Source organism: Rhincodon typus, chromosome 21 (assembly GCF_021869965.1).
Source record: "Rhincodon typus isolate 14 chromosome 21, sRhiTyp1.1, whole genome shotgun sequence".
Lineage (NCBI taxonomy): Eukaryota > Metazoa > Chordata > Chondrichthyes > Orectolobiformes > Rhincodontidae > Rhincodon > Rhincodon typus.
In genome coordinates this window covers 35351718-35366686 of record NC_063352.1, presented here as the reverse complement: position 1 = coordinate 35366686, position 14969 = coordinate 35351718, and the positions used below count along the sequence as shown (strand labels likewise).

The 14969-nt window shown below is 42.5% G+C and overlaps 1 protein-coding gene across 3 annotated transcripts in view; it reads left to right on the top strand.

Annotated features, from left to right (window-relative positions):
- Window positions 1-14969, top strand: part of rab11fip3 (RAB11 family interacting protein 3 (class II)) — a 101274-nt gene that overhangs the window by 16564 nt on the left and 69741 nt on the right. For all 3 annotated transcript variants that reach the window (XR_007264378.1, XM_048609471.1, XM_048609470.1), the window contains exon 2: window positions 14426-14519. Coding sequence is in view for 2 of the 3 variants with exons in the window: in XM_048609471.1 (XP_048465428.1) it covers window positions 14426-14519 (94 nt within the window). In the remaining variant the exon portion in view is untranslated. The remainder of the gene's footprint in view (window positions 1-14425; window positions 14520-14969) is intronic.

Below are 14969 nucleotides of genomic sequence, written 5' to 3'. Positions count from 1 at the left end.
AATTTCTGAAGAAGGGTCTAGGCCCGAAACGTCAGCTTTCCTGCTCCTATGATGCTGCTTGGCCTGCTGTGTTCATCCAGCTCTACACCTTGTTATCCCTTATAACCTTTCTGTCGCATGCATGCTGACATAGAGATGGGTGGTGGTGGTGGCGGAGTAGTGTAGAAAGAAGAGCAAAGAGGGGAAAACTGAAAAGATAGTTCAGAAGTCTTTGTCTACAAATTGAGTTGCTTCTTCCTGGCTTTTCTCTTCCAGATGCTGCTTTTGGTTTGCAAAAAGGCACAGGGTGGCTGTTTCACTTGTCAAGTTCCTCTGATTTATCAACTTAAATTCCAATTTATAGGAAATGCTGAAGGAAAAATTAACTCACTTTCTTCAGGTTTAAAATGAGTTGACTGCTGGGAACAGACTGCTTCTGAGCTAGTGGAGATCTTATCCCTTCTCCCTTTCCTCTAACTTGTTACTTGACAACCAATCACACAGCTGTTGCCAGGCAAGAGGTTGTTGTTATTGAAAACGGGTCACTAATCCATAAACCAATCAACTTGTAGCCAGCTAGAGCTATATGTGACTACCTGAATTTCTGTTTGTCTGCAACCGCTTCAATTACTGTTTGTTCAAGCAACTATTTACAATACTTGCCATGAGTATCAGGTTACCTGCTTTTCTAAACACTAGTTTTATGATCTTTCTTTCTTACGTCAGTCCAGATTTTGAAAAGCACAAAATAATGATTGTTCTTACAGTTTCTGTAACAGAATGTGGTAAACATACTCACTTTTGTTTTGCTATTATCGTTCTAAACTGTCTCCTACATTTATCGGGATAGTAGGAACTGCCGATGCTGGAGCATCTGAGACAACAAGGTGTAGAGTTGGATGAACACAGCAGGCCGAGCAGGAAAGCTGCCGTTTCGGGTCGTCTTCAGAAATGGGGGAGGGGAACCCTGCAGCCCAATGGTATCAATGTGGACTTCACAAGCTTCAAAATCTCCCCCCCCACCGTCCGCATCCCAAAACCAGCCCAGCTCATACCCGCCTCCCTAACCTGTCCTCCCACCTATCCACTCTCCCACCTCAAGCCCCACCCCCATCTCCTACCTACTAGCCTCATTCCACCTCCTTGACCTGTTCGTCCTCCCTGGACCAACCTATCCCCTCCCTAATTCCCCACCTACACTCATCTTTACTGGCTCCAACCCCGACTCCTTGACCTGTCTGTCTCCTCTCCACCTATCTTCTCCTTTATCCATCTTCTATCCGCCTCCCCTCTCTCCCTATTTATTTCAGAATCCCCTTCCCCTCCCCCCATTTCTGAAGAAGGGTCTAGACCGGAAACGTCAGCTTTCCTGCTCCTCTGCTGCTTGGCCTGCTGTGTTCATCCAGCTCTACACCTTGTTATCTCAGATTCTCCAGCATCGGCAGTTCCTACTATCTCTGTAACCCATCAAACCAGGTTTTGTTCTGGATCTCACTTGTCTATTAGTATCACCAGCTGCTATCGTAACATGCCAACAGCTATTTATTTGAAGATAATTTTGGCCAAAGGTAACTTTGCTACCCCTTCGTAACAAGGTGTCCTATTTTTCTCCTCAAAGTCACAGTACTTGATACTTTGACTGAAAAGTAAATCTGCATGATAGATTGATTGACATAATATGTTACTACAGTTCAGTGATGGTTTACTAGTCTGGTTTTTGAAATGAAGTCAAAGGTGACTTTGTACTCCTAATTTAGTAGAATGAGGTGATCATTTGGAAAGATTTCTGCAGGGGCTTTGACTGGTTAAACACTGGGAGGATGTTCCTCCTTGCTTATAAAATTGGCGTGGGGTGGGGCGGGGAAACATAATTAAATATAAAAGTAACACTGAAAAGAGGAGGCGCAACTTCTGATCAATGGAATTATTTTCTGGTGTTCATTTGAGCTTGGGTCTTTTCAGTTGCACTTGATTACGGTGCAGGCAGGAAAGGAAAATTTGGGTGAAAGCCAAACGATCAGATTGGCCATGATCTTATTGAATAGTGGAATGAGCTCTCTTGACTGAATGAATGGCCTACACCATTTTTAATATCTTTTTCAGTCACTTTTCCACCTATAACGATTGTTCTAAGAGTTGTAAGTGGCAGGTGTCCACTTATTCTCCCTATGACACCATCAGGATTGGGAGCATGCTGCATGGTATTGGAGATCATTTAAAATGTGGGAGCATACGTCTATGCTGAAGAGCAGTATTGCAACCTACGTTATAATAGGATACAGGATGTCCCCAGTGTTCTGCATCTATTTTTTACAGTGGCAAGATGCTAAGATATTTATATTTAAACCTTGTTTTGATGTAATTACTCGTTTGAAATGAAAAGCTGAAGATATGATTAATGATCTTACCTATATCTTCTAATCAATTTTTTAAAAACAAATCTAGTCTGAAAACATGAAGGCCTTTTTTTTAATCACTTGTATTCCAAGTCACAATAAACAAGTTGTTAACCCAGCAGTATAGAGAAATTTGCTGAGCTCTGTTGGAGAGCTCAGCCATTGCAGGGGCCTCTTCATTTGAGGGCATCTAGGAACTGATCCATTTGGTGTCAAAATAACCAGCCTGTTTCATATTAGGGAGGCAGAAATGTAATTTGTCTTTGAATTTCAAGGAGAGATGGTTAGATTCTCTTCTGTTGAAGATGGTCATTTGACTGGCCATTGTATGACAAATGTTATTTCCCAGTTATCAGTCAAAAATCTGAATGTTGTCTCGCTGTGTGCATAAATTGCATAACCCCTCTTCATTTGGTGTGGATTCTGCAGGCCCTCGTGTACATCTCCAAGAAACCCAATTGTTTTCTAAACCTAGTATGCTGATGTGCAGAAATTGAACTAAAGTCACTGCCAAATATCTTCTGCCAATAAACTTTGGATATCTGCGCACCTTTTTTTTTCTGGGTGTGGAATGTTGAGCAATATTATTCGGACTGAACCATAGACAATCAGCAATTTAAAGATTAACTGGCAGTTTTTTCAAGTCTGCAGAAATCTTGATCTAAGCCCAGCAAGAACATTGTTCAATCCTTGCAAAGGAAGGTTGGTCAAGAGTACATCATCCCTGTTGGAAGCAGCCATTCCGTTTAATCGTTGAGAAGTTAAGAATATGTTTTGTCAATTTTTGGGTTGGAGATGGGTGGGTTAGTTCCATTCTTTTCTCCTTTATCACTACTTCATTGTTTACATGATCCCTTCTCTGCTTTATAGTAAAATTTATGCTGTAATTCAATCTCCTCTTTTGGATTAATCTGCTTTAGTTTATTTGGATATTTAATGAATAAGGTGCCATATGAGATTATTGTACAACTGAATGCATGAGGCTGTGGATGATGTATCAGCACGGATTGAGGATAGGTTAGTAAATGGAAAACAGGGCAGGAGTAAGTAGAAACCAAAAGAGCTGTGGATGCTGTAAATCAGGAACAAAAACAGGTGTTTTTGAAAAAACAGAAAACGTTCTGAGGAAGGGTCACTGGACCCGAAATGATAACTCTGATTTTCTCTTCACAGATGCTGGCAGACCTGCTGAGCTTTTCCAGCAACTTCTTTTTTTGTGCAGGAGTAAATAGGTTATTTTTGGGTTATCAATTTGTACCCTTATTTCTTACCTTTTAATTTGCTTACTTGTTTATCCTGTGCCTTCCATTCTTTTGTTTTTTGCTTATCCGCCAAATTTAATGATTCTTCTTTGGCACTTTAGAATTGGTGATAAAGGAATACTTGGAGAACATGATTACAGGCATTGGTTTGGGTAAGCTTGATTGATCAACTGTATTGAAGCTGGCCTTTTAACTTTCTAATCTAATCCCTGCTGTCTTGTATTCTCGCAATCCTGTGTTTGTGCTCTGCCTTCTTCCCATTCTCAACAATCCCATTGAATTTTCTTTTCATTCATAGGATTTTGTTGCTGGCAGGGCCGGCACTTATTGCCCATTTCTAGTTCACCCTTGAAGGTGGTGAGCTACCTTGAATTGCTTTAGTCCCATGCGCTGTAGGTAGACTCTCAATGCCATTAGGGAGGGAATTCCAGGATTTTGACCCAATGACATTGAAGGAATGGTGGTATATTTCCAAGTCAGGATGGTGAGTGGCTCAGAGGGGAATTTGCATGAGGTGATATTCCCATATATCTGCTGCCCATGACCTTCTAGATGGAAGTGGTGAGTTTAGAAGGTGCTATCTAAGGATCTATGAGTTTCTGCAATGCATACTCCTCCTGCTGAGTGCCAGTGGTGGAGGGTGCAGATGTGCCAGTCAAGCAAACTACCATTTTCTTGAAGGTGTTAGGCTTCCTGAGTGTTTGGAGCTGTACTCATCAAGTCAAATGGAAAGTATTCCATCACACTCCTGATTTTTGCCTTGTAGATGGTGGATAGGCTTGGAGGGTCATGAAGTGAGTTACTTGGTGCAGTATTCCTCGCCTCTGACCTGCTCTTGTAGCCACTGTATTTGTGTACTGAGTTTCTGGTCAATGGTAACCCTAAAACGTTAAAGGAGGATTCATTGATGGGAGCACCATTGAATATCAAGGGGTGGTGATGAGCTGGTTATTGCCTGCTGTACCTGTTTTGTGAATATTACTTGCCACTTATCAGTCCAAGCCTAGATCTTGTCCAGATCTTGCTGCATTTGGACATGGATTGCTTCAGTTTCTGAGGAATCATGAATGGTGCTGAACATTGTGCAATTATCTGTGAACATCCCCACTTCTGACCTTTTGGGAAGTTCATTGAAGCAACTGAAGATTGCTTGAAGTCCTGCAGAGATGTCTTGAACTGAGGTGATTCACCTCCAGCAACCACCTTTCTCATTGATTTCCCATTTTGCTAGGGCTCCTTGATGCCACACTTGGACGGATGTGGCCTTGATGCCAAGAGCTGTCACTCTCTCCTTGCCCCATGGCAGAACCAAAACCAGCATTATTTAGCAGGTTAGCTCCACCACACCCGGCACTTTTCCCTGCAACCGCAGGAAGTGCTACACCTGCCCCCATCCCAGGCCCCAAGAAGACTTTCCACATCAAGCAGATGTTCACCTGCACATCTGCCAATGTGGTATACTGCATCCGCTGTACCCGGTGTGGCTTCCTCTACATCGGGGAAACCAAGCGGAGACTCGGGGACCGCTTTGCAGAACACCTACGCTCGGTTCGCAACAAACAACTGCACCTCCCAGTCGCGAACCATTTCAACTCCCCCTCCCATTCCTCAGACGACATGTCCATCCTGGGCCTCCTGCAGTGCCACAACGATGCCACCCGAAGGTTGCAGGAACAGCAACTCATATTCCGCTTGGGAACCCTGCAGCCCAATGGTATCAATGTGGATTTCACAAGTTTCAAAATCTCCCCTCCCCCCACCGCATCCCAAAACCAGTCCAGCTCGTCCCTGCCTCCCTAACCTGTTCTTCCTCCCACCTATCCCCTCCTCCCACCTCAAGCCGCACCTCCATCTCCTACCGACCAACCTCATCCCGCCCCCTTGACCTGTCCGTCCTCCCTGGACTGACCTATCCCCTTCCTAACTCCCTACCTACACTCACCTTTCCTGGCTCCATCCCCGCCTCTTCGACCTGTTTGTTTCCTCTCCACCTATCCTCTCCTCTATCCCTCTTCTATCCGCCTCCCACTCTCTCCCTATTTATTTCACAACCCCCTTCCCCTCCCCCTTTTCTGATGAAGGGTCTAGGCCCGAAACGTCAGCCTCTCTGCTCCTATGATGCTGCTTGGCCTGCTGTGTTCATCCAGCCCTGCACCTTGTTGTCTCGGATTCTCCAGCATCTGCAGTTCCTACCATCTCTTATTTAGCAGGTTATTGCTGAGCAGGTGTTGCTTGATAACACTGTAGATGACCCTGCCATCATTTTACTGTTATTGAAAATTTAGTGCCGAATTACTTCAAACAGTGTATGTGGAAGAGTTTAAAGCTTTAATTTTGTGGCCCTCCCTTTTTATAAAGGTTTCCCCCTAACAAAGCTGAGCATTTATTTTACTGAGGTTGTGGTGTGACCAAGCAAGGCAGAACGTAGTGATTGCAGAAACTGTGCAGTTTGCATTTTACTCATGAAAAGCAATAACTTGAGTTAAAAGCTGATATGCTGCTGAAGCTGTAGCTAGAACGAGCTATAAATTCTAGGTATTTATAAATTCTTAAGCTGATTCTCTGCTTTTGTAGCTTGACATTCCTATATCCTGCCCAGAAATTGCTGCTGAATTGTTTAAAAGGTATTGGTTGGTTGCTTTGATATTTACTATATTTCATAGGGATGTTTGTGCTGCACAGTTTCAGTGGAATTTTACTATGTCTCTGTTCTGTGGTGTTGGATTTGTTGCATAATTGGCTTTAACCGGACTAAAGATGAGCTGAGCTGCTTTCTCGCTGCTAAGGAATAGAAATTGGCTTTTGGGAAGTGAATGTGGGACTTTTTTTTTATTGCCAACCTAGTTGCCTTTGACGGTGGTGGTGAGCTGCTGTCTTGAACTACTGCAGCCCACCCAGTGTGGGTTGACCCACAATGCTGTTGGGGAGAGAATTTCAGGATTTTGACCCAGCAACAGTGAATGAATGGCAATATATTTCCAGGTCAGGATGGTGTGTGGCTTGAAGGGGAACATTGAAGGTGGTGTTCCCATATGTCTGCTGCCCTTGTCCTTCTAGATGGAAGTGGTTGTGGGTCTGGACAGTGCTGTGGAGGATCTTTTTGGTGAATTTCTGCAGTGCATCTCATAGATGGTTTACACTGCTGCTACTGAGTGTCATGGTGGAGGGAGTGGATGCTTATGGATGTAGTGCCAGTCAAGCAGGCTGCTTTGTGTTGAATGGTGCCCAGCTTCTTGAGTGTTGGGGCTGCATGCATCTAGGCAAGTGAGGAGTATTCCATCACACTCCTCATTGTGCCTTGGCCAGGCTTTGGGGAGTCGGGAGGTGTTACACGCTGCAGTATTCCTAGCTTCTGACTTGCTGTTGTGGCCACTGTTTATATGGTGAGCTAGATTGAGTTTCTGGTCAATGATAACCCCCAGGATGTTAGTTGGGGATTCAGCAATGGTAACTCCGTTGAATGCCATATGCCGGTGGTTAGATTGTCTCTTATTTATAATGGTCATTGCCTGACATTTATGTAGCATGAATGTTACTTGCCACTTGTCGGCCCAAACCTGGATATTGTCCGGATCTTTGTTGCTTTTGGACATTTGGTCTGCTTCAGTATCCAAGGAGCAGCAAGTGACTGCACAGTATTCAGCATCATCGATGAACATCCCCACTTCTGATCTTATGATAGAGGGAGGGTCATTAATGAAGCAGCTAAAGATGGTTGGGCCTAGGACACTATATGCTGAGGACCCCCTGCAGAGGTGTTCTGGAGCTGAGTTGACTGACCTTCAACAACCATGACCGTCTTCCAATGTGTCCGGTATGACTCCAACCAGCTAAAGAGTTTGCCCTCAATACTCATTGATTCCAGTTTTGCTAGAGCTTCTTGGTGCCACACTTGGTCGAATGCAGCCTTGATGTCAAGGGCTGGCACCCTCTCCTTGCTCCTGGAATTCAGCTGTTTTGTCCGTGTTTGAACCAAGGCTGTAATGAGGTCAGAAGCTGCGTGGCCCTGGTGGAACCGAAACTGGGCATCACTGAGGAAGTGCTGCTTGAAAGCACTGTTGACAGTATCATCACTTTATCACCCCTGTCTACTCGATTATCAGTAATTTGCCAAGGTTGGGTTTGCCCTGCTTTTTATGTACAGGACATAACTGGGCAATTTTCCACATTGCCGGGTAGATGCCAGTATTGTAACTGTACTGGAACAACTTTGCTAGGGGAATGGCAAGTTCTGGACCACAAGTCTTCAGTGCTATTGCTGGAATATTGTCAGCGCCCGTAGCCATTACCGTATCCAGTGTCTCTAACTGTTCCTTGATATCACCATGGAGCAAATCTGGTATCTGAAATACTGAAGCCCACTGGAAGAGGCTGAGATGGATCATCCACTTGGCTTTCTGGAAATGTTTTGAAGAGCTTTCAAATACTGTAAGCGTTTACTCCTCCCTTCACCCTCAATCACTCACTCCGTCACCTTGAAGACCCCATTTGTCCACAGCTCACCTGAGAACTTGTTCAGTTTCTGCACTTAGTATCTTCATTTATTCCCTGATTTTGGTCTTCGTTTTGGATTCCTTTGCATCACCCTAACCTAAATTAACAATTCTTCTGGCGCTTTTTTCCACTATCTTTTTCCATTCAAAGAAATTTACTTGCAATTATTATGACATACCCTTCCCATTTCCACCACCTTTAGTAGTAAAGGCTTAACCACTTGCTTTCCTTATCCTCCTTCCCACAATCATCCAGGAGTGAGTGGATTAGAAAAACTGTCCTGTTTTATTTACAGTTATACTTAAATGGTTTCACATTCTTTGGCCCATTTTTAAATCTTCCCTGACACTTCTGCAGTTGTCAGTTTGCCCAGTTGTTCACCCTTATCCCTGGAAATCCTTAACAGGTCCAAAAAAGAAAATTGCTCATGGAGGGCACAACGTATTATTTTGGTAATTAATTTACCAGTCTGGCTTACTTAGTTAGGTTTTACTAGGCCCCCTCTGCTCTGCTATAAGTAGTTTACAATCATCCTGGAAGGAAGATGATAATGGTAGACTCCTTTTTGTACTCTTACTGATTCCTTCTAAACTGCTATCACTTGCTACCTTGCCCTTTCTCCATCTTTATACCAAGTGTAAGGAGCTTATTTAAGTTAGATTATGCCTAGCTGGCTCCAACTTTCCACCCCCTTTTTATTTCTGAAGCTGTACTACCATAACTTAGTACACAAGATCACCTCACTCTCAAAACCTACCTTCTGCACCCTCAATTCCATTCCCATAACTTAGTAACTAGCTCTCTTTCATGCTGAAACTGAATGATTCTCTTTACTCAAGCTGTCTTTAATTTTGTTTGAAAAGTAACCCTTTCCCAATCTATCGAGTCTTCATTTAAAACATATTGCTTTCCATCATTGTGCTTTATGTTCCACTGCTCCTAAACAAAATTGTGAGCTATGCTATGACTCCTTTTTTTTTCATCCTTTTTGACCCCTCTATCAAAGCTGGGGAGAAATCTCCAACTTTTTTGTTGCCCTACCTGTGCATCTCACACCATTGCTTCAATAGACCTTCTAAGATCAGCCATTGACTCCATCTTCCTTGTGCTTCCCTTTTTCGCAGCCGTATTCATAGAGATTGGAACCGTTTCCTCCCCTGTGCTCGTAATGTTCAGCAGTACATTCTCTTAATTACATCAACATGTCCACTGTATCTACGCTATTGAAATGCTTGATGTTTAGTTTAGGTGAGTTTTCCCATAAAGTAGTACTGGACCTCCCCAATATAAGCACAGTGGCTCAGTGGTTAGAACCGCTGCCTCATAGCACCACGGACACCAGTTCAATTCCAGCTTTGAGTGACTATTTTGACAGTGTGGAGTTTGCGCATTCTCTCTGTCTACGTGGGTTTCCGCTGGGTGCTCTGGTTCCTTCTACAATCCAATGATGTGCAGGTTAGGTGGATTGGCCATGGTAAATGCAGAATTATGGGGATAGGGTTGGGGCTGGGGCTGGGGCTGGTGCTGGGCCTGGGTGGCATACTGTTCAGAGGGTTGATGGGCGAATGGCTTCTTCCAGCACCATAGGGATACTGCGATTCTAATTCCATCTTCATCTTTTGTGTTTGGGAAAATAAACATTTAACTTGAATACAGGTTTTTTTGTAAAAATTCAAACAGCTATTTGAATATTTCTGTATGCCAGAAAACTTGTGGCTTCTAACCAAATCTGGACACTAGTTTAATGAGGCAGTACACTTAGTCCTAATTGGAATTTGATAAATCAACAATTGATGTTTTGGAAGTTGTCCCTGGTCTGAGTCACCGTTTCCACTAAGCACTTGATATTCCAGTTTCATTACTTATTATAAATCCATGCAGAGTGGAAGCACATGTCATAGAGATTAGAGAGTGGGCATCAGTGAGGTAGTTTTCTCCCTTCTTGATGTTGTCTGATTAATTAGTTCAATTTTGAGAAGTCAATAATGTCTGCTTTGTGCATTTGAGAGTATTAATTCACTCTTGTTGTGTTGGATAGTAACTGTGTCTTGGGTGCAGAAAGGACTAGTCTAGAAATGTAGTAAGTTTTTTACATTTAGTGCCCAATCAGGGCTCTTTTTTAACTTGTTTGCTACTTCTTTACACTTAAACCAGAGACAGTAACCTTTAAAACAATGAGTCATACTTCGGGGTTTACTACACAGAAAAAGACTCTGCGGTCCATAGTCTATGTTGGTTTAAAAACCTAACTTTTCTCATCCCATTTTCCAGCATTTGCCCGATAGCCTTGTATCCTTGTGACCTTAGATAGTGATCACAAATAACAGTGCCAAGTAGCCCCTCTAACTCCAAGTTTAGTCAAGAAACCATTTGGTTGTACTGGTCTTTGCAACCCAATTCAGATACACATTCAACACTCCAATTCAGTCATTTCTGTTTGAAAATAAAGAGCAGTTACTTAATGCATTTCTACAACATTTGCCAAGAGTGTCAGTGGCAAAGAAGATAAACTCCACTTCTCACTGCCAAAATCTAGGCTGCATGCAAACTAGTGACTATAGGAAAATAGTGAGGTACAAAGTTCAATTGAATTCCAAGAACAGACTGGGAAACTAATTTGAGGAATACTTTAAATCCAAGTTTTATGTAACAATACGTTAACTTCAGAAGCACTTCCCCGCTTGTGAAGCAAATGGAAGACTGGCAATTATGGTAGACACTGTGTAACAATGTAAGAATAGAGAATTGGAAACCTGCATTAAGTATTTCTAGCATATTGTGGTTATCTGGGTTTATTTCTTATTTGGTAATGGATCCCTTGGACAACAACTTTTCTTTCTCAAGCCTCTGGTGTACTCTATGTACTGAGAACCTACCTGCAATTTTTCACTAATAATGGCACAAACCCAGGATTGCAGGAGAAAGGGAAAAAAACAAAGCAGTCACTTGGAAGTGAATTCAAAATGGAGAAATAACATTTTTAAGCAAAACAATAGTGTAAACCCTGGGGAGGGGTGAAATCATGTCATCATTAGCATGAGCTGATTGCCACCACCTTGGACTGAGGTAAGAGTTAGAAGGTCTAGTCAGTGGACACAGTCCCAGTTCCCCCTGCCGTTGAGAACTTGGGGTGTGTGAGCAGTGTGGATGGATAAGCACCAAGACTGGAGTCACAGACCCCTGGGAAGCAGCTGCTCTGCCTCTTGTTGATACCCTGGCCACATCCCGGTAACCGCTGAGACCCAATCCTGGATGAATGTTGGAGAAGCATGATACTGAGCTGCCTGCCCTGCCAACCTACCCAAAGATGAGCAATGGCTGTCCTGCCTGCCTGTCTTTACTTTCTGCCACCCTGCCCTAGTATGGAACAATAACTCTTCCTGCAGTATTTTGTTTCACCATTTTTACACGACAGACCTTGATTAGGTGTGCGAAAGGAAATGAGAAATGGGCCAGTATTAGAGCTGGGAGGAATAAAAAGACACCAGGCTGAAGGATGTTGTGTATTTGAAATTGGATTTGAAAAGATTACAAAACCTCTTTCAAAATTAGTTCTCTGGAACTTGAAAACTGGTGGAACTTGAGGGGGGCACGACTGTGTAGATAAAATCTTATTCTGTGTTGAAGGCCTGTGCTGGTCAATTCTAGGTCAGAATAACAAAATTCTAGCTGAATTGATTTTAAAGGTATAGATTTAGAGGCATGGTCAGTGACTGGATGTATTTGTGGAGGCACTGGAACACATTCTCCTACAGGCTGAATTCACCATCAAGACTGTCATGCTTGTCACATTCACATCAAGATTCTACACTGTAGAATATCAGAAGCAGAGCAACAGCAATGGAAGGAAATTAAACTTGGAAGAGGATCCTAGTCATTTGTGAGAACTACTGTGAATGGCTCGAGGTTTCTAAAAGCTAAAATGAAGGATGTTTTGTCATCTGATAACTGCTGGTATTGTTTTCAGCTTCTGGAGGAGGGGGCACTTGAGTAATGAAATTGGAAGTTTTTTTCTTTTATTCGTTCACGGGATGAGGGTGTCACTGGCTAGGCCAGCATTTATTGCAGTTATGAGTCAACCATATTGCTGTAGGCCTGGAGTCACATATAGGCTAGGCCAGGCCAGGTAAGGATGGCAGTTTCCTTCCCTAAAGGACATTAGTGAACCAGATGGGTTTTTCCCGACTAACCTGGCAATGGATTCGTGGTCATTGTTAGACTCTTAATTCTGGGTATTTATTTAATTCAAATTCCACCATCTGCTGTGGTGGGATTTGAACCCAGTCTTTGGAACATTACCTGGGTCTCTGGATTAACAGTCTAGTGATTAATACCACTAGGCCATTGCCTCCCCTGTATCATAAGTCATCATAACAAGTGAAAGATAACTTCATACTTTCAGAGATGGGAATTTGGTGACTAAGTTAATTAAACGTGATTTCCCTTAACAGCCATGCTAGTTTTCACGAACCTTTATCTGTTAGTTTTTTTTTATTCTGTTTAACTTTTTTGTATTTGCTTTGTCTTTTAATCTTTATGAATCAATGACCCTGTGTGATGAGCTAGTAAGGGCTAGCTGGTGTGGCAGCATGGCCCAGATAATGGCACTCTCCCTTTTCTCTCTGAACAAATGTTTCACCTTCTGTTTAGTATGTTGCATGTTTACCTAGCTTGGATAAGAACTAGTTGATAGATTATCATCAACAATAATGTAGCGACATTAGCAGCGATGGACGATGAGTTGAGGTTCCAAATAATATGTTATTTTGGATAGTGGTCCATGTTGAGTTGGTGTCAGGTGGTGATTCATAAACACATCATCCAGTGGGATGTAACAGAATACTGTATTATGTAGGCTATTGAGTCTTTCAATAATGGCCCTCGAAGAATGCTTACTGTTTGCTTGGGTTTATGGTTGATAGTGCCCTGCTTTTAGTGTTGATGTCATCACTATTGAATTGCAGGTTTTGTTGGAGTTCGACTTATTTGGATGCAGGATAGAAGTTCTTGTTCACTTTTTCCACCAACACTACGGCACATTCAGTACAGGTATTGCAACTGTGATATAGAAAATGTATATTCAGTTGTGACCTTTTCTGTTTGGCAATAAAACAAAGTATCGTTGGAATGCCTTTGTAAATCAGGAATTGTCTCTCAGCTGCAAGAAGCTGCATGAGTGCCTGCCTGAGGGTAAAGGCTTTGGTTATATACACAGCAGGTCAAGATTGGAAATGTCTGACTTCTGTTCTAATGCCCTCTCTAATGCCTTTGAAACTCCTGTTTTGATTTTGCCTTCACAAGGGAGTGAGGGCACAGATTTTCCGTGTCCACCTCACAGATGATGTAGTATACTAATGAAGTTCTCCTGGATCATAAGACATAGAATGCTTTATAGTGTGGAAGCAGGCCATTTGGCCCATCAAGTCCATACCAACCCTCCAAAGAGCACCCCCACCCAACCCTATCCCTGTAACCCTGCATTTCCCATTGCCAATCCACCTAACCTGTATATCTCTGGACATGGGAGGAAACTAGAGCACCTGGAAACCCATAGACACTAGGAGAATGTGCAAACTGCACACAGACAGTTGCCTGCAACTGGAATTGAACCTGGTGCTGTGAGACAACAGTGCTAACCAGTGAACCACCATGCAGCCAGTAAATATTCTCAGACAAATTTAATTTGATTCAAATCCATATTATGAGGATTATGTAATGAGTTAACTTTTCCTGGCCAAAGTAATTTATATAGTAGAGCGGTGAATTAGTTCATTGTATGTGGTGTGAAGAAACCACTTTCCCATCTAGGGAATCCTGACCAGTGCCGTTGCACTTCTAGCTGAAGAAAACAAAAATCTCTAACCACTTTATTTGAAATTTTTATTTTGATGACACACTCAACAGAATTTGTACTCGAGGGTTTGTCAGTTTTTTTTTAATGGTGATCCGGCCACGCAAGGTATTTGTGCAATAAATTTCTAGGTTTATGGATAATGCAAGGATATGAGACTGAGCATGACTACACGTTTTTTTTTAAGAAAAGCACAGCCATGATTTAAATGGCCTCCCAGTACTATACGTTTCTGATTCTTCAGTGAGTCCAAATTATGTCTTGTGAATAGTCAAACTGTGCGTTGCAGAGGTAACAATCCTTTTGATTTTAAATTGGCCTTGTGTTCACATGTGGTTGCCAGCTATCAATCTTTGGTTGTAGGAACAGGGCTGTCTGTCTTTTTCATGGTCTGCTGCTTGATAATCCAATATTATAGTGAACTTTCTTCTTTGTCCCTTCAGGTAAAGGAATTGACAAAATACTTAGATCCTGCTGGTCTTGGGGTCATTGCATTTGATGATTTCTGTCGAGGAATTGCTGCTATTAAAAATGGAGGTAAGGCAAAGTAATATGCACAAACCCTGCAGGTTTACATGTTTTGAGTTGCTTTATTTGAAATGGCTTTGTTTCATTCTGCATGAATACTTAACTTTATAAATCTGAAAGAAACTGGAAGAATTCTCTTTAATAATGAATAAAAATAATTAATCATAAATACTACATCAGTGTTTAACCATTCTTGATGTACACTATCCCACAAACCCATAACTTGTTTGCTTTGGGGCCATCTCTTAATTGAATAGACATTCTAACTGTTTGCTTTACATTTTCCCTCTCTCGCTGCCTTTTTTTTGTCTCTCTCTCTCTCTGTCTCTGTGTCTCTCTCTCTCTCTGTCTCTGTGTCTCTCTCTCTCTGTCTCTGTGTCTCTCTCTCTCTGTCTCTGTGTCTCTCTCTCTCTGTCTCTGTGTCTCTCTCTCTCTCTCTGTCTCTCTCTCTCTCTCTCT